At 45.1% G+C, this 22,641-nt stretch overlaps 1 protein-coding gene across 1 annotated transcript; it reads right to left on the bottom strand.

The window, feature by feature from the left end:
• Window positions 1–390: 390 nt before the first annotated feature.
• Window positions 391–3,241, bottom strand: LOC125522076. The gene is made up of 3 exons (XM_048687147.1): window positions 2,698–3,241; window positions 2,063–2,381; window positions 391–771 (listed from the first exon to the last, which is right to left on the bottom strand). The coding sequence occupies exons 1-3, from the start codon at window positions 3,211–3,213 to the stop codon at window positions 731–733; spliced, it is 876 nt and encodes a 291-aa protein (XP_048543104.1). The 5' UTR covers window positions 3,214–3,241; the 3' UTR covers window positions 391–730.
• Window positions 3,242–22,641: the final 19,400 nt, after the last annotated feature.

The following is a 22,641-nucleotide window of genomic DNA, read 5'->3' as shown; positions in this document are numbered from 1 at the left end:
AACAATCTCATTTTGCTAAACCAAGATAACAAAAGAAAAAGAGGCAGCTTACCTGAAAACAATGTAATGTGCAGAAACCTGAAACTTTGTTCCTTTCCTGATCCCTGGCCAACACTCAAAACAACACAACACAATCACCAGCTCGCAGCAAGAACCACTACATTTTTCATTTATGACAAATGCATAGCCTAAAAGAAATCCAAGATCATCAACTCATTGCAAGAACCACTGCAGATTCCATTTATGCAAAATGCACCATCTAAAAATGTTGCAGGATCATTGACTCATAGCAAGAACCCCTACAGTGAAAAACAAGATCAAAACGTTGCAAATGAGAAACACAGCTCACTGGAAGAACTACTACATGCATAGCCTAACAGAAAACAGGATCATCAAATCATTACTGGCAACAACCACTGCATTTTCCATTTATGCAAAGTGCATCCATCATCCAAAAGGACTGCAGGATCATCGATTCACTGCAAGAACCCCACAGTGAAATGCTTCATCCAGGAAGCAGTAGCAACCACATCACAGAAATGAACGTCAGAAGTGTGACACTGCAACGACTACTACAACCAGCATCAGAGTTTAGCTAGCAGGAGAAACACAAGAGCTGATGAGTATATATCTATATGCTAAAGCAGGCGTTCAGTTATGCCATTGTTGTGTCCGAGGCGGTGAAACTTCTGAAGAGGTGAACTGTCAGGACTCCGGCTCTGATCCTTCTCTACGCTCCGTCGACATTCGGGTATCGCAGCGCAGCATAGGCTGAATTGGCAGAAATAACGAGGCAGTTAGGCGGCAGATCAATAATCAATTAACAATATATTGACAAGATCAAGAAGACAAAACATGAAACAATATAATGTGCAAGGAACTAAGCTTTTATGTACCATCTACTGTAGGATACAACCTGAAAGATGAAATGAGATGACTGAACTTGATTTGACTTTTTAGGTCCCATAATTTCTACTGGCGACTAAATGCTACGAAATGGGCGAACTCAATTATCTGAATCAAGAAAAGAAATGTGGAAAAGTAGTTCCTACTAGCTTCAGAGCTCATCCATTTTTTACCATGCATACACAGATGGATAGATCCACACGGCATCGACACCTACTATTCCCATTAAACTACTTTCACTTTTCTACAGGATTACGACAGTTTCAGACAAGTCCCAAGTCCTAACAAAACCTATCATTATATCCTTTTTCCAAGCACGATCAGATTAGCATTCCACTAAAGACAGACTTCAGATATCATGTTCATGCAGTAAACAGTATCTACACAACCATGTGTGCACTGTGCAAAACATATTGAAGACCACCAGTGCATTTCTAGTAAAAGAAGATTAGCAGGAAGCAGATCAACAATCTAAACCTCGGAGTTCTCAATTTTTTTAACAAGACTAGTAATACAGCTCATGCACAAAACCTGAAAACAATATAGCTCATTTGCAGAAACTAGATTTAATTTAGTACTGTATAAGAACCTGAATTTTGTTCAGATTATTCAACACAAGTAAAATAGTCTAAATTAAACGGATATCACAATCTTCTCTGTTAGGGCTGAATAAGATTAATCACCTCATTCGTCTATTTAAGTTCCATATTTTACTAGCTTTGAACATACAAAATGTACTGACGGCAAATAGCACCAAATAGAAAACTGAATTATCTGAATCAAGGACTGTAGTATGAAACCAACACTTTCCAGTCCATATCAAGGTTGAGTGTAAAATGTTACTTTCCATTAACCAAAAAGTTGACAGGACGACACCGGTTGCAGACAATTCCCAACTCCTAACAGTTTCAGTTAACTTATTTCTCAGATTAACAATTTCAGTTAACTGTTTTACCACAAACAGTCTGAGTAAACTATTTTTCAAACACAAGCAGATTAACAGCCCACCAAAATAAAACCAAAATTATCATGGCCATGCAGCAAACAGTACCTACACCAAAACCTGTACATTGTGCAAAACAGATTCAATCAAGTCTACCGGTTCACCCTCATTAGGAGATCATTAGGAAGTTGTGACATGGAGAGAGGCTCTCACCAGCGGTCCCGGAGCTGAAGACGACGATCTGGTAGATGTCGCCCCAGCCACGGCGGGGCAGGTCGACGACGAGTGGGGTCAGCCTCCCGTAGCGGCCCGCTCGGATGCACATGGCGATGCCGTCGGGCTGCAGGTCGACCTCTCTGGCCAGCCGGTCCCGCAGGTTGTACAAGGACCTCCCCCTGATATTGAACGCGGCCCAGCCTTGCTGGGCCTCGGGGTACACCCCTTCGGGGTTCGCTTGCACGAACCGAATCTCCCGCAACGCCCCTGGCTGGCGCCCGAACACGACGACGGAGAGGTCTTCAGGGAGGCGAGCCTGCAGTTGAGTCACCAAGAACCATGGTTATATTCAGGAGATCAAATTTTCTGATCGAAAACACAAATGCGATCAGGAATCTCGACGGCGCAACAAGTCAAGAAGAGCAAATTTGGCAACAGCAGAACCAGAAATTGATCTCGAGAAAATGAAATCAACACAAGTCGCAATCCCTGCAGTAGAGCTGCGATGCAAATTAACGACGCCCAAGAACTCACTCGATAGTAGGCTACGAACTATCAATTCGCTCAATCGATAGTAGGCTCAGACGGAAGCAATTCGCGAGTTATCAAGAAGCGGGTCATGGCGAACTCACCCGAATCGGGTCTGGAATGCGAGGCGCGCGCTCTGTGAGGTCGATGGGCTCAACGATCCAGCGCATCATGGAGCTGACCTTCTCGTTCTCAATATCTCTGCTCTCGACGGTGACGCCGGTGTTCCAGCGGAGGTACTTGCCGTTGGCGCGGAGGTAGCGGTCGCCGTCGCCGGCGTTTAGGAGCAGCACGCCAGGCCCCAGCCCCGCCCTGACGTCCAGCCACATGATATCCGGCACCTCCGGATGGTCGTAGTCGCGCAGCTCGGCGCGGAAGCCGTGGTACAAGGCCGGCGCCGGCGTGGCCGTGACGGCGAGGTAGCGGCCGTAGGCGGCGCTGTGGAGGAGCAGGTACGGGCCGCAGGCGCCTTGGTAGATGTGCACCTTCCACGCCACGTTCAGCGAGTTGCGGCGCTGGCTGATGGAGACGCCCACCCCGTCGTCGTCGGCGTGGAGGTAGTACTTGTCGAGCTTGCGGTTCCGCAGCCGCACGTACTGCTCGTCGTAGAACCGGTCCATTGGTCACCGCCGGCGCCGGGCCGCCGGAGATCAGAGGAGGTGGGCGCTGCGCGGTGGAGAGCGGGGCCTTGGTTTCTTGGAGCTCCGGCGACGGGGAGGAAGCTGTTGGTTCAGGCGGTTACGTTCGGGCGGCAAGGCGGGGGTATTTGAAGGCGCCGTACCGGGCTTTGGGCGCGAGGTGGGCCTGAGGGCCGTTTTGTCGGCCCGGCCCGCACTCCAGGGCGCGGTCTTCACTCTGTTCCTCCTGCACAGGCCCACGCGCGGCGGCGGCGGCCCGGTCGGCAGCGCCGCTCCTGCCCTTTCCCCGGCGAGCCTCTCCCTCCACGCTTCCCCAGCACGACGCCGCGGAGCCACGGAACGGCCGGTGGTCGGCAGCGCCGCCCCTTCCCTCCCCCGGCGAGCCTCTCCTCCATGCTTCCCCGGCACGACGGCGCGGAGCCACGGAACAGCCGGCGGCATCGCTCCCCCTCCTTGCCTGGATGCCCCGGGCCACCGGCGCGGCGCAAGCCCGCGGGCACCAGCGAGGAGCGAAGCACCATCAGATCCAGCAGAACTGCCATGGGGTGCGAGCTCTTGCTCCTTTATGTCGCTCGCTAGTGGCTACCTGTGAGTGTCATCATTGTAAACTTGAATTTGTCTAAATACGGATATATCTATACTTGTTTAGTGCCTACATACATTCATATCTAGATAAATATGGGTCAAGTAATTTGAAACGGAGGAAGTAAATCCTAAGTTCATACTCTAATTCATTTATGGGCACTGCTACGGGAAGAGTATCATGTGATACGGGAGCATAGGTGCTCCCATGATACGGACTTCTAGGCCCTCAGATCTCAGATCCAACGGCATACGAAGAGCTGTTGTACTTGCGCGCATTTTTCAAATTTTACGAGGTTTTTTTTTGCAAAAAGTGCATCATTTCATAGGAGCTCTTGGATATGAGATCCAACGGCCGAGCTCACACAGGAGCACCTAAGCTTAGGTGCTCCCGGAGCACCGGATATTTTCCCCACTGCTACGCGTCGGCCGGCTCGCGAAACGTCAGATTAGGCTAAGTGAAATGTCAGATTAGGCTAAGTGAGTGCTCAAGCGTCACACTTTACCATTGCAACAAAGGTCGTGTTGCAGTAATTTTCTGCAACACAGGTCATGTTGCAGAATTATTTCGCAAAAAAGGTTTTGTTGTCAAAATAATTGCAACTGAGATCTTGTTGGAGTTTTTTTGCAACTAAGGTCATGTTGCAGATTTTTTTTTCTGACAACAGCCGTTGGATAATGTATGACATCATGCGATATCTGCCATGTTTCAGTAACCTCCCGTTGCAAAATCCGACAATATCTACACAAGCCGTGTATTGGAGACAAAAGTCATAGCAATCAAGCGCATCCCACCTAGTTCATACACCATAGTCATCGAGTGTCTCCCCGACTCACCGAATCCCCAAACTGTAACCCCACTTTACTATGTCTCAAGATATAATCCAACACCATAGTTGTTGAGTTGCTTATCAACTCACCAGATCCCATATTCTAACCCTCATTGTACTACGTCTCACTATATAATCCAATCAAAGCATGTGTAAGGCTACTAGGGGCCCTGAACCTAGGTAAAATTGTGCTTACTGGCCCTTGGTGGTCCAAGGTTACGTCCCATGACAAAATAAATCACCTACACCTATTGTACGAGACACCTACAAAGTTATTGACAAGTATTGTCGATTGTTGAGATCACACGTCATCAAGTTGAATATACTTCACTGGTTCCAATCACGCCTTGCGTGATGGGGCGCTCAAGCCACATCGATCAATGGTCCTACTACATACTCACCTCATATTATTTCGAGTAGGTCTACAACACCTCGACATCCTAGGGACAATCACGACATAATAATCATAGGCACCGCCATGGGTGATACCAAGATCGATCGTACTCCCCTCAATATGACTTCTCGGGTGTAGTCGTAGGATGTCGCACATTGGCTAGAGTAGTCTCTCAATTTTTTGTCTCAAAGATCAGGGCCTAGAACTTTGAGGACTACGATAGTTATTTGACCCACTCGCACAATTTCCCAATTTGCTACATTTCATGCAGTTCCCTGCCCCTACGCCACCCGAAATAGCTGCCACAACACCAGCGTTCGCGTCGAGGTTATTATTCGCCGCAATCCTCACATGACCATCATGGCCACCGTTGGGCCGCTGGTCCTTTGGAGCTCTCAACTACCGGAAGACGTAACGACGACGGCTCCTACCGCAACCCCTGGCTCCCTCGTGGCAGCAAGACCACCCCGAGCTCATTCCTAGTTGGTCTAGCGACCTCCTCGGCCCTTGCGAGCTACGCCAGGTGGAAGTTACCTCTGTCCTTCGTGCCCACTTGGTATTCGACGAAACGCCTCTAAGGTAAAAAAATTGTTGTGATATAGGAGTGAATTGTGATGGAAAATATTGTGTTAATGTAGATGATTTTGTTTGAATCCTCTTCGTGGGATTTCCTTATCCCAATAGGAATGTGAGTGGGACGAAGACAAGGACATTGCTTTGATCATGATGGCACACATGGAGAAGAACAAGCAGCTAGACATGGCAGACCCATTGTCGGTCATGAGAAGTAGATACTTAAGAAGATATTCAAAGAGACCTCATCAAGGTGTGATGGGCATGGAATGGGCAACAAAACCACTAGTTTATGTTTCATGTCATGTGTGTTGAACTTTGTGTTATGTTTGATGAACAAGCTGGATTGATGAAGTATGTAATAATTCAGTACTATTTGTGTTTTACTTATTTTGTTTTAATTGTGTCCAATATGCTTTAAAATGTTTGATAGTTCAAGAAGGTCAAAGATTTTGGGCATAAGTTCTTACATCATTCGTTAAAGCAACAACAACCATGGCGCCAAAACCCTTCTCTCTCCTACCATATAATGGTTTTTAGAGCATCTACAGCCGGGTCTCTCATACCTGTCTCAAATGTCCGGGCAGGCCGTCCGGTCAGTGACAGGTCACAAAAATTTGACCCAACCGAACCTCTAAATCGGGCCTCAAACGTCGGGGCTGACCGGCACCCATTATATCCAGCCCAAATATAGGGCAGATATGGGGTGGCCCGGGCACGTCCGGGCGCGTCCGCCTAACAGGTCCGGTGATAACCCACAAGTATAGGGGATCGCAACAGTTTTTGAGGGTAAAATATTCAACCCAAATTTATTGATTCGACACAAGGGGAGCCAAAGAATACTCTCAAGTATTAGTAGCTGAGTTGTCAATTCAACCACAACTGGAAACTTAATATCTGCAGCAAAGTGTTTAGTAGCAAAGTGATATGATAGTAGTGGTAACGGTAGCAAAAGGTAACAGTGATAAAAGTAATGCTTTTGGTATTTTGTAGTGATGATAGCAATAGCAATGGGAAAGTAAATAAGCGAAGAACAATATAAGGAAAACTCGTAGGCAATGGATCAGTGATGGAGAATTATGCCGGATGCGGTTCATCATGTAACAGTCATAACCTAGGGTGACACAGAACTAGCTCCAGTTCATTGATATAATGTAGGCATGTATTCCGAACATAGTCATACCTGCTTATGGAAAAGAACTTGCATGACATCTTTTGTCCTACCCTCCCATGGCAGCGGGGTCCTTACGGAAACTAAGGGATATTAAGGCCTCCTTTTAAGAGAGAACCGGAACAAAGCATTAACACATAGTGAATACATGAACTCCTCAAACTACGGTCATCACCGGTAAGTATCCCGATTATTGTCACTTCAGGGTTAACGGATCATAACATATAATAGGTGACTATAGACTTGCAAGATAGGATCAAGAACACTCATATATTGATGAAAACATAATAGGTTCAGATCTGAAATCATGGCACTCAGGCCCTAGTGACAAGCATTAAGCATAGCAAAGTCATAGCAACATCAATCTCAGAACATAGTGGACACTAGGGATCAAACCCTAACAAAACTAACTCGATTACATGATAGATCCCATCCAACCCATCACCGTCCAGCAAGCCTACGATGGAATTACTCATGCACTGCGGTGAGCATCATGAAATTGGTGATGGAGGATGGTTGATGATGACGATGGCGACGGATTCCCCTCTCTGGAGCCCCGAACGGACTCCAGATCAGCCCTCCCGAGAGGTTTTAGGGCTTGGTGGTGGCTCCGTATCGTAAAACGCGATGATTTCTTCTCTTTGATTTTTTTCTCATCGAAACTCAATATATGGAGGTGGAGTTGGAGTCGGAGAGGCAACAGGGGGCCCACGAGGTAGGGGGCGCGCCCTAGGGGGGCAGACGCGCCCCCACCCTCGTGGCAAGGTGGTGGGCCCCCTAGCCTTCATCTTTGGCAGGTATTTTTCTTATTTTCTGAAAAGTGGCTCCGTGAAGTTTTAGGTCATTTTGAGAACGTTTGCTCCTGCACATAAATAACACCATGGTAATTCTGCTGAAAACAACGTCAGTTCAGGTTAGTTCCATTCAAATTATGCAAGTTAGAGTCCAAAACAAGGGCAAAAGTGTTTGGAAAAGTAGATACGTTGGAGACGTGTCAACTCCCCCAAGCTTAAACCTTTGCTTGTCCTCAAGCAATTCAGTTGACAAACTGAAAGTGATAAAGAAAAACTTTTACAAACTCTGTTTGCTCTTGTTGTTGTAAATATGTAAAGCCAACATTCAAGTTTTTAGCAAATATTATAACTAACCACATTCACAATAATGCTCAGGTCTCAAGTTTACTCATATCAATAGCATAATCAACTAGCAAGCCATAATAATAAATCTCGGATGACAACACTTTCTCAAAACAATCATAATATGATATAACAAGTTGGTATCTCGCTAGCCCTTTCTGAGACCGCAAAACATAAATGCAGAGCAACTTTAAAGACTAAGGACTGACTAGACATTGTAATTCATGGTAAAAGAGATCCAGTCAAGTCATACTCAATGTAAACTAACAATAATGAATGCAAATGACAGTGGTGCTCTCCAACTGGTGCTTTTTAATAAGAGGATGATGACTCAACCTAAAAGTAAATAGATAGGCTCTTCGCAGAGGGAAGCAGATATTTGTAGAGGTGCCAGAGCTCGGTTTTGAAACAGAGGTGAATAATATTTTGAGCGGTATACTTTCATTGTCCACATAACAACCAAGAGATGGCGATATCTTCCATGCTACACACATTATAGGCGGTTCCCAAACAGAATGGTAAAGTTTATACTCCCCCTTCCACCAACAAGCATCAATCCATGGCTTGCTCGAAACAACGAGTGCCTCCAACTAACAAGAGTCCCAGGGGGAGTTTTGTTTGCAATTATTTTGATTTAGTTTGCATAAAGCATGGGACTGGGCATCCCAATGACCAGCCATTTTATCTCGTGAGTGACGAGCGAAGTCCACTCCTCTTGAGAATAACCCGCCTAACATGGAAGATACAGACAACCCTAGTTGATACATGAGCTATTCGAGCATACAAAACAGGATATTTATTTGAAGGTTTAGAGGTTGGAACATAAAAATTTACTTGGAATGGCAGGTAGATGTCGTATATAGGTAGGTATAGTGGACTCATGTGGAATAACTTTGGGGTTTTAAGGGATTGGATGCACAAGCAGTATTCCCGCTTAGTACAAGTGAAGGCTAGCAAAAGACTGGGAAGCGACCAGCTAGAGAGCGACAACAGTCATGAACATGCATTAAAATTAATCAACACCGAATGCAAGCATGAGTAGGATATAATCCACCATGAACATAAATATCGTGAAGGCTATGTTGATTTTGTTTCAACTACATGCGTGAACATGTGCCAAGTCAAGTCACTTAAATCATTCAGAGGAGGATACTACCCTATCATACCACATCATAACTATCTCAATAGCATGTTGGCACGCAAGGTAAACCATTATAACTCATAGCTAATCAAGCATGACACAAGAAACTATGATCTCTAGTTGTCATTGCAAACATGTTTATTCATAATAGGCTGAATCAGGAACGATGAACTAATCATATTTACAAAAGCAAAAGAGGTCGAGTTCATACCAGCTTTTCTCATCTCAGCCAGTCCATCATATATCATCATAACTGCCTTTCACTTGCATGACCGAACGATGTGAATAATAATAATAGTGCACGTGCATTGGACTAAGCTAGAATCTGCAAGCATTCAATAAACAGGAGAAGACAAGGCAATATGGGCTCTTTTGTCAGATCAACAATAATGCATATAAGAGCCACTTCAACCATTTAATTATGGTCTTCTCCTATCGACCCCCAAAGGAAAGAAAAGAAATAAAACTATTTACACGGGAAAGCTCCCAACAAGCAAAAGAAGAACATGAAATATTTTTGGGTTTTCTTTTTAATTACTACTACAAGCACGGAAATTAAACTGATTAAAAGCTACAACTATTTTTTTTGGTTTTTCTTAAGGTTTATTAAACACACAAGAAGAAAGCATAAAAAGGAAATTAAACTAGCATGGATGATACAATGAAAAAGTATGAGCACCGACATCTAACAATGAATGTGTGAACATAAATGTAATGTCGGTGAGAAATATGTACTCCCCCAAGCTTAGGCTTTTGGCCTAAGTTGGTCTATGGCCACGACTGGCCTGATGGATATCCATAATAGTAGTTGGGGTCATACTGCGATGCAGCAGCTATCACGTGCTGAGCTACGGCGTGGCTACGAGCGGCCTCCTCTCTCCTCTCGTACTCATCCGCCTCCTCTCTGGTAATAGTATATCTTCCTCTTGCCTGATAATCGAAGAAGGCAGGAGCAGGGAGAGTAATACGGACAACACGGCGTCTGTCAAAGATTAGTCGATACTGGAGAGGTGATTCGTTCCTCTCAACAAACTGGTGGTGAACCATAGCATTAAAATCTAAATAAGCAGGTGGTAATTCAATATCATCTTCGCGTATGTCTATACCAAGAAAATTAGCTATGCGGGTTGCATAAATTCCTCCAAAGAAATCTCCATTATATCTATTAAGGTGCAACCTACGTGCAACAATGGCTTCCAAATTATATGATTGGTCTCCTAACACAGCACTCCTAAGAATACTGAGGTCAGGGACACACATGTGACATGCCTCATCTTTACCATTGATGCATCTACCTATGAAGAGAGCAAAATAATGTATAGCAGGAAAGTGAATGCTCCCTATGGTGGCTTGTGTGATATCTCTAGATTCTCCCACAGTTATGCTAGCAAGAAAATCTCTAAATTCAGATTTGCGAGGATACCTTATACTACCCCATTGTGGAAGCTTGCATGCAGTGGTAAAATCCTCAAAGTCCATAGTGTAAGATTTACCATAAAGATCAAACAGGTCAAACCTCCTCACAAAGGTACTGGTGAGGTTGTGATACTGGCTGCACTTCTCTTCCTCGAAGCTCACAAGATCAGCGTTACGCAAATATGCGTTAAATTCTTCTTTAATTCCCGCTCGATCCATAAAGCTCTTAGAAGGCCATTCACAAGGACGCACTAGAGCGTTTCTTGGTGGCTCTTCGTCAGCATCACACATTGCAAGTCTGGGCCCTTGCTTCCTTGAGGAACCACCTTGGAATATTTTCCTAAACATATTTCTTCCTCTGAAAAATTCTGAAATTTTTTAGTAACTTCAAAATAAAAGTAAACCAAACTCAACAATATTGATAGCAACTACTCCTACAAGTGTCTAGGGCCTATATCATGCATCAAAACTACTTTTGACCATATAAATTTGACATGCAAGCTCAAGAACAGGGTCACCTAAGTAGCAAAAATTTACAATGGATAAAGCACTAGAACAAAAACTAATTGGACCAATAGAGGAGTCACATACCAAGGAACAATCTCCCCAAGCAGTTTTGTGAGAGGTGCTTTGAGCAAGGAGATCGAAAATGGCAGCAAGATGAGCTAGAACTCGTGCTTGAGCTGGATATTCGTGTTTGTGGGAGGAAGAAGGAGTGTGTGGGTGCAGGAATAAATGGTGAAGGGCCACCGTGGGCCCACGAGGCAGGGGGCGCGCCTAGGGGGTAGGGCGCGCCCTCCACCCTCGTGGGCAGGTGGTTGACCCCCCTGCTGTGTTCTCAGTGCCAAATATTCTCAAATAATCTATAAAAAATCATATTTAAATTTCAGGGCATTTGGAGAACTTTTATTTTCGAGGTATATTTATATTGCACTGATAATCAGATAACAGACAGAAAAATATTTATTTTATTTTATTTAATATAAATAACAGAAAATAAAAGTGGGGTGCAGAAGGTTGTGCCTTCTAGTTTCATCCATCTCATGATCATCAAAAGGAATCCACTAACAAGGTTGATCAAGTCTTGTTAACGAACTCATTCCGAATAACATGGAACCGGAGAAATTTTGAATAACACTATGTTACATCAACGGGGATATGCACATCCCCAATAATAAGAATATCATATTTCTTCTTGACAGTAGGAAGAGGAAATTCAGAACCTCCAAATATAATCGATGGAATTTTTCCAATAGAGTTGATACTATGAACTTGAGGTTGTTTTCTTGGAAAGTGTACCGTATGCTCATTACCATTAACATGAAAGGTGACATTGCCTTTAGTGCAATCAATAACAGCCCCTGCAGTATTCAAAAAGGGTCTTCCAAGAATAATAGACATACTATCATCCTCGGGAATATCAAGAATAACAAAGTCCGTTAAAATAGTAACGTTTGCAACTACAACAGGCACATCCTCACGAATACCGTCAGGTATAGCAGTTGATTTATCAGCCATTTGCAAAGATATTTCAGTAGGTGTCAACTTATTCAAATCAAGTCTACGATATAAAGAGAGAGGCATAACACTAACACCGGCTCCAAGATCACATAAAGCAGTTTTAACATAATTTCTTTTAATGGAGCATGGTATAGTTGGTACACCGGGATCTCCAAGTTTCTTTGGTATTCCACCCTTAAAAGTATAATTAGCAAGCATGGTGGAAACTTCAGATTCCGGTATCTTTCTTTTATTTGTAATAATATCTTTCATGTACTTAGCATAAGGATTGGTTTTGAGCATATCAGTTAATCGCATACGCAAAAAGATAGGTCTAATCATTTCAGCAAAGCGCTCAAAATCCTCATCATCCTTTTTCTTGGATGGTTTGGAAGGAAAAGGCATGGGTTTCTGAACCCAAGGCTCTCTTTCTTTACCATGTTTCCTAGCAACAAAGTCTTTCTTATCATAACGTTGATTCTTTGATTGTGGGTTATCAAGATCAACAGCAGGTTCAATTTCTAAATCATTATCATTACTAGGTTGAGCATCATTATGAACATTATTATTAGTATTATCACTAGTTTCAGGTTCATTACCAGATTGAGTTTCAGCATCAGAAATAGAAATATCATTTGGATTCTCAGGTGTTTCAACAATAGGATCACTAGAAGCATGCAAAGTCCTATCATTTTTCTTTTTCTTCTTTTTAGAAGAACTAGGTACATCTATATTATTTCTCCGAGAATCTTGCTCAATTCTCTTACGGTGGCCTTCAGGATACAAAGGTTCCTGAGTCATTCTACGAGTAATAGTAGCCACTCTAACAGCATAATCATTATTTTTACTATTTAATTCATTGAGCAAATCATTTTGAGCTTTAAGTACTTGTTCTACTTGAGTGGTAACCATAGAAGCATGCTTACTAATAAGTTTAAGTTCACCTTTAACATTAGCCATATAATCACCCAAGTGTTCAAGCATATTTGAATTATTTTTCAATTGTCTACCAAAATAAGTATTAAAGTCTTCTTGCTTAGGCATAAATTTATCAAACTCATGTAAGCATGGGCTAGCAAACTTAGTAAATGGGATTTCAGCTTTATCATATCTATAGAGAGAATTTACCTTTACTACCTGTGTCGGGTTATCAAGACCATGAGTTTCTTCAATAGGAGAAGGGTTTGGGTTATGTGTTTCTTCAACAGGCGGTAAATTAAGACCATGTATTTCTTCAATAGGAGGTAAATTCTTAACATCTTTAGCTTTAATACCTTTTTCTTTCATAGATTTCTTTGCCTCTTGCATATCTTCAGGACTGAGAAATAGAATACCCCTCTTCTTCGGAGTTGGTTTAGGAATAGGCTCAGGAATTGGCTCTAGAGGTGTCCAATTATTTTCATTTGTCAACATATTGTTCAATAGAATTTCAGCTTCATCCGGTGTTCTTTCCCTGAAAACAGAACCAGCACAGCTATCCAGATAATCTCTGGAGGCATCGGTTAGTCCATTATAAAAGATATCAAGTATTTCATTTTTCTTAAGAGGATGATCAGGTAAAGCATTAAGTAATTGGAGAAGCCTCCCCCAAGCTTGTGGGAGACTCTCTTCTTCAATTTGCACAAAATTATATATATCCCTTAAAGCAGCTTGTTTCTTATGAGCAGGGAAATATTTAGTAGAGAAGTAATAAATCATATCTTGGGGACTACGCACACAACCAGGATCAAGAGAATTAAACCATATCTTAGCATCACCCTTTAGTGAGAACGGAAATATTTTAAGAATGTAAAAGTAACGGGTTCTCTCATCTTTAGTGAATAGGGTGGCTATATCATTTAATTTAGTAAGATGTGCCACAACAGTTTCAGATTCATAACCATGAAAAGGATCAGATTCAACCAAAGTAATTATATCAGGATCAACAGAGAATTCATAATCCTTATCAGTAACATAGATAGGTGAAGTAGCAAAAGCAGGGTCAGGTTTCATTCTAGCACTTAGAGATTTCTTACTCCATTTAGCTAATAACCTTTTAAGTTCATTTCTATTTTCGCAAGCTAAAATAGCGAAAGAAGCTTCTTGATCAAAAACATAACCCTTAGGAATAACAAGTGATTCTTCATCATCACTTTCATCGGTATCATCAGATTCAATATTTTCAATTTCTCTAGCCCTAGCAATTTGTTCATCAAGGAAATCACTAAGTGGCACAGTAGTATCAGGCGTAGAGGTAGTTTCATCATAAGTATCATGCATAGCAGAAGTGGTATCATCAATTGTAACGCCCTCGATGCGGCTATATCTCCCACGTGTCGAAGCACGACTTAGAGGCATAACCGCATTAAAAGCAATGTCGCAAGTGAGGTAATCTTCACAACAACCCATGTAAATAAATAAAGGGGAAAGGTACATAGTTGGCTTACACTCGCCACGTCACACAAATACATAAATAAGTCATTACATTCATCCAATACACTCAAGGTCCGACTACGGAACCAAAATGAAGATCAACCCCCAAATGTGACAAAGTCCCCGATCGCCCCAACTGGGCACCACTACTGATCATCTGGGAAAGACACGTAGTAACGACGAGAGTCTTCATCGAACTCCCACTTGAGCTCGGTCATATCATCTGGAATGGCATCATCGGTCCCTGCATCTAGTTTTGGAAGTAATCTGTGAGTCACGGGGACTCAGCAATCTCACACCCTCGCGATCAAGACTATTTAAGCTTATAGGAAAGGTAAAGGTATGATGTGGAGCTGCAGCAAGCGACTAGCATATATGGTGGCTAACATACGCAAAAGAGAGCGAGAAGAGAAGGCAAAAGCACGGTCAAACAATTATGATCAAGAAGTGATCCTAGAACAACCTACGTCAAGCATTACTCCAACACCGTGTTCACTTCCCGGACTCCACCGAGAAGAGACCATCACGGTTACACACGCAGTTGGTGCATTTTAATTAAGTTAAGTTTCAGGTTATCTACAACCAGACATTAACAAATTCCCATCTGCCCATAACCGCGGGCACGGCTTTCGAAAGTTCAAATCCTTGCAGGGGAGTTCCAACTTAGCCCATCACAAGATCTCACGGTCAACGAAGGATATTCCTTCTCCCAAGACATTCCGATCAGACTCGGCACCCACGTTACAAGACATCCTCGACAATGGTAAAACAAGTCCAGCAACACCGCCCGAATGTGCCGACAAATCCTGATAGGAGCTGCACATATCTCGTTCTCAGGGCACACTCAGATGAACACTACGTACAACTAAAACCAACCCTCAAGTTTCCCCGAGGTGGCGCTGCAAGTGGCTTTGTTTGGACCAACACTCAGAGGAGCACTGGCCCGGGGGGGTATAATAAAGATGACCCTTGGGCTCCGGAAACCCAAGGGAAAAAGAGGCTAGGTGGCAAATGGTAAAACCAAGGTTGGGCATTGCTGGAGGAGTTTTATTCAAGGCGAACTATCAAGGGGTTCCCATTATAACCCAAACTTGTAAGGAACGCAAAATCCGGAAACATAACACCGATATGACGGAAACTAGGGCGGCAAGAGTGGAACAAAACACTAGGCATAAGGCCGAGCCTTCCACCCTTTACCAAGTATATAGGTGCATTAAGATAAACAAGATAATATGGTGATATCCCAACAATAAACAAGTTCCAACAAGGAACGATCTCCAATCTTCACTTGCAACTAGCAACGCTATAAGAGGGGCTAGCAAAGCGGTAACATAGCCAAACAACGATTTGCTAGGATAAGGTGGGTTAGAGGTTTGCCATGGCAATATGGGAGGCATGATAAACAAGTGGTAGGTGTCGTAGCATAGGCATAGCAAAAGAGCGATCATCTAGCAAGCAAAGATAGAAGTGATTTCGAGGGTATGGTCATCTTGCCTGCAAAGTTCTCAGAGTTGCCTTGATCCTCGTAAGCATACTCAACGGGCTCCTCGATCACGTACTCGTCTCCGGCTCTACCCAAACAAGAACAACAAGCAAAAGGAACACAATCAACCACATGCAATGCTCAAACAACATGATGCAAAAGGAACATATCATGGCAAAGAAAGACATGGCATGAAGCTACTCAAAGCATATAACAAAAGTCCCTTAGTGACCATGAGCCAAAAGGGATCAGAAAATACAATTGCAAGCATGTGAACATAGCAAAAACATAAACAGATACAGACTTGGCAGAAAAACAGAGCGTGGCAAAAACAGATCATGATAGCAACTTGGCATGCTTGTTCCACTCATCACAGTGCACAAAGGGACATGGCATAAATACTAGCATGTAGAAGGCAAGAAAATGAAGCTAGCCATGTGCCAAACAACCTCATAGCATGCTTAAAATAAATCACACAAAAATGACAAAACAGCATCATGAGGTAAAATGACATGTTCATGAACTTGCTCAAATGCAGAAACTAATGCCACCACTGGATTGGTGGGATTTTTCTACCCCAAAAACATATATAATATGTGGGGGTTACTGTAGAAAAATCCCCACAAATGCAATAAGTCAAACACTGCCTAAAAACGTAGCTGACAGAAATGACATTTTCCTTATTTGGAAACGTCCAGAAATGGACTTGCCTGAACTGGAATAAGGTATCTTTCCCGAAATGGAAAGCACTGGAATAAAGAAAAAATAATAAAAGAAATAAGAGGAGGGGGTGAGGATGACATGTGGTGCCCTGTGGAGTGTTAGTATGGCAGGTGGGGCCTTGCTGTCATACTCACGCATAATGCAAAAAGGGGGGGTTTTAAACCGCACCAGGGGAGGATCGAACCCAGGTCTCCCTGGAGTTAGAGCGTGGCCCAGGCATAAAGAAGACCGGACACATTAAGTACTAGCACGAGGTCTGGCTAGTCTCCTCTACGCATACAGAAAAGAAAACGACGACGACGCCGGCGAGAGAGGCGGCCGTATCCGGCGAGGTGGTGTGTCGGCGGGGGTGCGGACACGGAGGGGGGGTGTAGCGCGTGCATGCGGAGTTGCTGCGAGAGTGCGCACGTTGGGTTCAACTCAAGCACGAGCTCATGGCGAGCTTGGCTTGGTACTGTCGGTGCAGAGGCCGAGCGAGGGACCTCTGAAGCTGGCGAGGCGAGGCGAGGGGGTGCGAGCGTGCACAGGGGCAACCGTGGCGAGGAGAACGCAGCTAGGTGGGAACCGGAGCACGGGGACGCGCGGGCGCGCTGCAGCAAGTACACACAACAAAACTGCAGACTTCGCCGGAGCACCGTGAGCACAACAAAGACACGGATCGATCGAGCCTCACGGGGTCCTATATGCCATGGAAAGAAAAGGGAGAGGTTGGTGCGTTACCCAGCTCACCCTAGGACATGATGGGGTCGACGGAGACGAGCCGGAGATGACGCGAGGGAGCGCTGAACTTGGTGGGGCTGCTGTCCGCGAAGCAGAGGGAGAAGATGTCGTCGTGGTAGTCGATCCAGGGGCCGTAGCGGTGCGTGCGTGAAGAAGAGGGCGGAGAGGTACTTGACGGTCCTCTCGACGGCAACAGGCGGGTCGGAGGCGTGACGTGGACGGCTACCCCGAGCTCGAGCTCTTGCTCGCTCGGGTCATGGTGGGCAGGGCGACGGCAAGGCGCGTGGCGCTAACCTAGGCGGCGGAGAGGGAAGAAGAAGAGGGGATCGGTCGAGGGGAGACCCTAGGGCACCGGGGACGTCTTTTATAGGGTATAGGGACGAGCTCCAGCCGTCAAATCATCTGGCGTGCCGACGTGGCTGCTTTGGATGGCCTGCCGTATAGGAGGACGAAGCTCCTGTACGCCTAGGCTGTCTGGGCTGCAGTGAGGGTGGATGGCTGGGCCGGGTGTGAGAAAAGGCCCAAGTGGCTGTGCTGGGAAGGTCCTCTCCTTTTCCTCTAAAATTCTAAACATTTAAAATCACATCTGAAGAAAGGAAAAGGTCAGGGAGCTAGGAGATGTATTTGGCACAAACAAAAATATCCCCGAGCTCCTGGAAATATGCTCTATTTAAATAAATTGGTATGGACAATTTTAGAGGTAGAAAAATAAAGCAAGGTTGAATAAAATTCAAACTTGATGCATTTTTGAACCCAACCAAAACAATTCTAAAAGAGGTGAAATTTGGCAGGCGGTTTTTGGACATGTAGCAAGATTTATATGGAGAAGATGAACATTTATGGAGGAGGGCAAGACGGCACTTCCAAAAAGAAAGAAGGAAGAAAAAGGAGGAGAGGTGATGATGCATAGAGATGGTCTTGTACGGATCACACATGGGTCAAGCAACAATATAACATGCATGAAACACACAATGCACATGAAGGGGATGATGAAATGCAACATGACAAGAAGCACAAATGCAACACTAAGATGAGCCAATGATGCAACATGATGAAAAGTAAAGACAAGACAAGGCAAGAAAGGAAACAAGGCAAACCCAAAATGAAACCCACAAGGAGGAAAAACACTTAGTATTGAACATGACAAGGCTGGGTACATCTCCAATTATGGAAGTTTTACATCTGGGGTGTTACATCAATAACATGCGACTTATCAGAACGAATAGCAGAAGCAGGTGTAGGTATCGCAAGCTTACTCATAACAGAAGGTGAATCAAGTGCAGAGCTAGATGACAGTTCCTTACCTCCCCTCGTAGTTGAGGGATAGATCTTGGTTTTTGGATCTCTTAAGTTCTTCATAATGATAAGCAGATATATATCCCAAGTGACTCAAAGAATAGAGTTATGCTCCCTGACAATGGCGCCAGAAAATATTCTTGATAACCCACAATATTCTTAATATCTGCAGCAAAGTGTTTAGTAGCAAAGTGATATGATAGTAGTGGTAACGGTAGCAAAAGGTAACAGTGGTAAAAGTAATGTTTTTGGTATTTTGTAGTGATGATAGCAATAGCAACGGAAAAGTAAATAAACGAAGAACAATATAAGGAAAACTCATAGGCAATGGATCAGTGATGGAGAATTATGCCGGATGCGGTTCATCATGTAACAGTCATAACCTAGGGTGACACAGAACTAGCTCCAGTTCATTGATATAATGTAGGCATGTATTCCGAACATAGTTATACGTGCTTATAGAAAAGAACTTGCATGACATCTTTTGTCCTACCCTCCCGTGGCAGCGGGGTCCTTACGGAAACTAAGGGATATTAAGGCCTCCTTTTAATAGAGAACCGGAACAAAGCATTAACACATAGTGAATACATGAACTCCTCAAACTACGGTCATCACCGGTAAGTATCCCGATTATTGTCACTTCGGGGTTAACGGATCATAACACATAATAGGTGACTATAGACTTGCAAGATAGGATCAAGAACACTCATATATTTATAAAAACATAATAGGTTCAGATCTGAAATCATGGCACTCGGGCCGTAGTGACAAGCATTAAGCATAGCAAAGTCATAGCAACATCAATCTCAGAACATAGTGGACACTAAGGATCAAACCCTAACAAAACTAACTCGATTACATGATAGATCCCATCCAACCCATCACCATCCAGCAAGCCTACGATGGAATTACTCACGCACGGCGGTGAGCATCATGAAATTGCTGATGGAGGATGGTTGATGATGACGATGGCGACGGATTCCCCTCTCTGGAGCCCCGAACGGACTCCAGATCAGCCCTCCCGAGAGGTTTTAGGGCTTGGCGGGGGCTCTGTTTCGTAAAACGCGATGATTTCTTCTCTCTGATTTTTTTTTCTCATCGAAACTCGATATATAGAGATGGAGTTGGAGTCGGAGAGGCAACATGGGGCCCACGAGGTAGGGGGCGCGCCCTAGGAGGGCAGGCGCGCCCCCACCCTCATGGCAAGGTGGTGAGCCCCCTGGCCTTCATCTTTGACAGGTATTTTTTTCTTATTTTCTGAAAAGTGGCTCTGTGAAGTTTCAGGTCATTCCGATAACGTTTGCTCCTGCACATAAATAACACCATGATAATTCTGCTGAAAATAGCGTCAGTCCAGGTTAGTTCCATTCAAATTATGCAAGTTAGAGTCCAAAACAAGGGCAAAAGTGTTTGGAAAAGTAGATACGTTGAAGATGTATCATCCGGCCCACCACGGACCCCACAAAAAACACCAATCCGGATGACGAGCTCAAACCCTAGCTCACTCTCTCCCTTCGTCCGTCCACTCCTCTACCTCTCTGGTAACGATCCCATCCACCACCATGAGCAGCTCCGGCAGCCACTCTGGCTTGGAGCTCGACTACGAGGAGGAGATGGCCCTCCGCACTACGCTGGAGCGGTCCAAGGTGGAGACCGGCGGCAGCTCCGAATGTGGAGCGTCGCTCCACCTCCCGCGATGGTGCAACACGGGTGCTGGAGCTGGCCCCTCCCGGCCAACGCATAGCGGCGCCCGGTCAGCACAGTCTGCGTCGGCCCGCGTCGTTTCCTTCCCCCGCCGGCCGCTTCTGCACGCGGCCAGCGCTGGGTGCTTGTGCCCGCGCCTCCGGTCCGCACGCGCACTCCAGAGTTAGAGGCCCGCGCCGCAAGAGGCAGCATGCATGGGAGAGGGAGGCGGCGGAGCAGTCCGCACACCGCCGCCGTGGGACGGAGCTGGACGCTGACGAGGATGCGCATCTCCTCGCCTGGGTGTACCGCCGCTCCCTCACGATGGCGGAGACGGACGCTCGCCGCCTCCGATGGAAGAACGCCAAGGTGCTCCGGCTAGCCATTGAGCAGTCGGAGCGCGAGGCGAAGGAAGCATCAGCGAAAAAGGCTCGGGTGGTAAGGCTGAAGCAGGAGCAGGACAGGGCGGTCCGTCGGATGAAGGGGCTCATCGTCCTCTCCGACTTCGACTCCGACGACGGCGACAACTGCAGCTAGTCGTCCGACGACCAAGACCCTCCACCAGCCGTGGACGCCTACAACTACGGCGGCGACCGGAAGGGCAAAGGCCCAGCGAGGAAGTGGTGATTCCGGCACGCCTCCTCCTCAATGTTTATATCATTCTGTACAAGTTTATGAACTTGTCCGTGGAAAAACTATGATCTTTTGGATGTGGTGAAGTATGTTTATCCGTTTGCAGCCGATCTTGTGTTTCTTTGCAGCTCAGTTTTATTGTATGTCGTCTAATCACGTAGGATAGATCAATGTGTGCATGGGTAGTATGGATATAAGACGCTGGATATGAGATACGCGGATGCAGGATGGCAAATATGAGGGGTGCCCGGTCAGTGTCAGCGGATGGGCCCTGGCGTGTCCGTGACGTTTGAGGGGCCAGATTTGCCAAGTCCGGTTGTAGGTGCTCTTAGGGACCAAGTTTTACATTATTTATTGGAGATGCTGTTACATTCACAACTTGTTTTTTTACTTAATATCTTCATTACTGCATGTCATTTGTTATTTTTTCTGCTGGCCGCAATGGAGGAGTGCGTCGAGGCACGGCGCTGTCTCGCCGGGATTAGGTTCCGGCTGGCCGAGCTCTGGACCGTCGCCGACGAGCTGGAGCGAGACGCGATGGCCGACGAGCGGCCCTTCCACGACGTCCCGCCTCGCCTCAGGGAGCTACAACTACGGACAGAGGACGTCTCCGACACGCTGCAGGATCTCCAGCCGTCCATCGACCGCATCGTCGCCCTGCGCAAAAAGTGCAGGGGGGAGGGGAAATCTCTGGCGTCGCCCAACGCCCGCGCCGCCACCTGATCCATCGATGGATACCCACATGTTTGGGTGCGTTTTTTGGATCGTGATGTGTGCGTGAATTGTTCAGCGCTAAATGCTGTAATTCCTCTAGGAGACGATGTCTTTGGATAAATTATGTTCCAGCCTTCCTCACGGCTTGTGATGAAGGAATGTACTCCCGCTACTTATAAATCAATAAAGCTCTTGATTGTCAAAAAAAAAAAAAAACGTTGTAACGTGTTCTCCCGTATCCGCCTCTTATTATACACTATACGTAGTGTTGTATTCTTTTTTTTTGCGGGTGACGTAGTGTTGTATTCTGATTGATTTATTTGTCCATAGGGAGCCTAGCTCCAAGTGAAAAGCTATGGTTTCGGGTTTTTTTTGAGCATCAGTACAGACACAAGCGCTCATATACACGCGCATACACTCACCCCAATGAACGCACACACGCACACCCTCGTCGTCGACGGGAACGTCTCCTCCCACTGAAAGCGTATCGTCGGAAATCCTGAAATAAATCCAGGAATAATGCGAGCACCAGGATTTGAACCCTGGTGGGTTAGGGATACCACTGTCCACCTAACCATCTCAACCACAGGTTGATTCGCCCAGGTTGATTCGCCTATGGTTCCGTTTAAGAAAGTAGAAGTGGAGCTCAGAAATTCGCTTTGGCACATGGGAGCGCGCGCTTCTGCCACCGGAAAAAATATTTCAAAGTGTGAAATAAAAAATCTAAACAAAAATCTGGCGCATTCATCTCGATATTATATGTATACACGTCAAGTTTAAGAGAAAACCAACATTTTTTGTGGCTTGTATAAATAAGACAAAAAGATGTCATGTGAAAAGCACTTGTTAACACCAGAATTTGTCTTTTTCACACGCGATGCATAACTTATCGGTTTTTCGCGAAACGACTTTATGAGCATGTATAATATCGAGATGTACGCGATATTTTTTTGTTTGGATTTTTTTGACATTTCAAAATACGTTTAAAATATATTTTAAAAAC

Source organism: Triticum urartu, chromosome 7 (genome assembly GCF_003073215.2).
Source record: "Triticum urartu cultivar G1812 chromosome 7, Tu2.1, whole genome shotgun sequence".
Taxonomy (NCBI): domain Eukaryota; kingdom Viridiplantae; phylum Streptophyta; class Magnoliopsida; order Poales; family Poaceae; genus Triticum; species Triticum urartu.
This window is presented reverse-complemented; position numbering and strand designations above follow the sequence as displayed.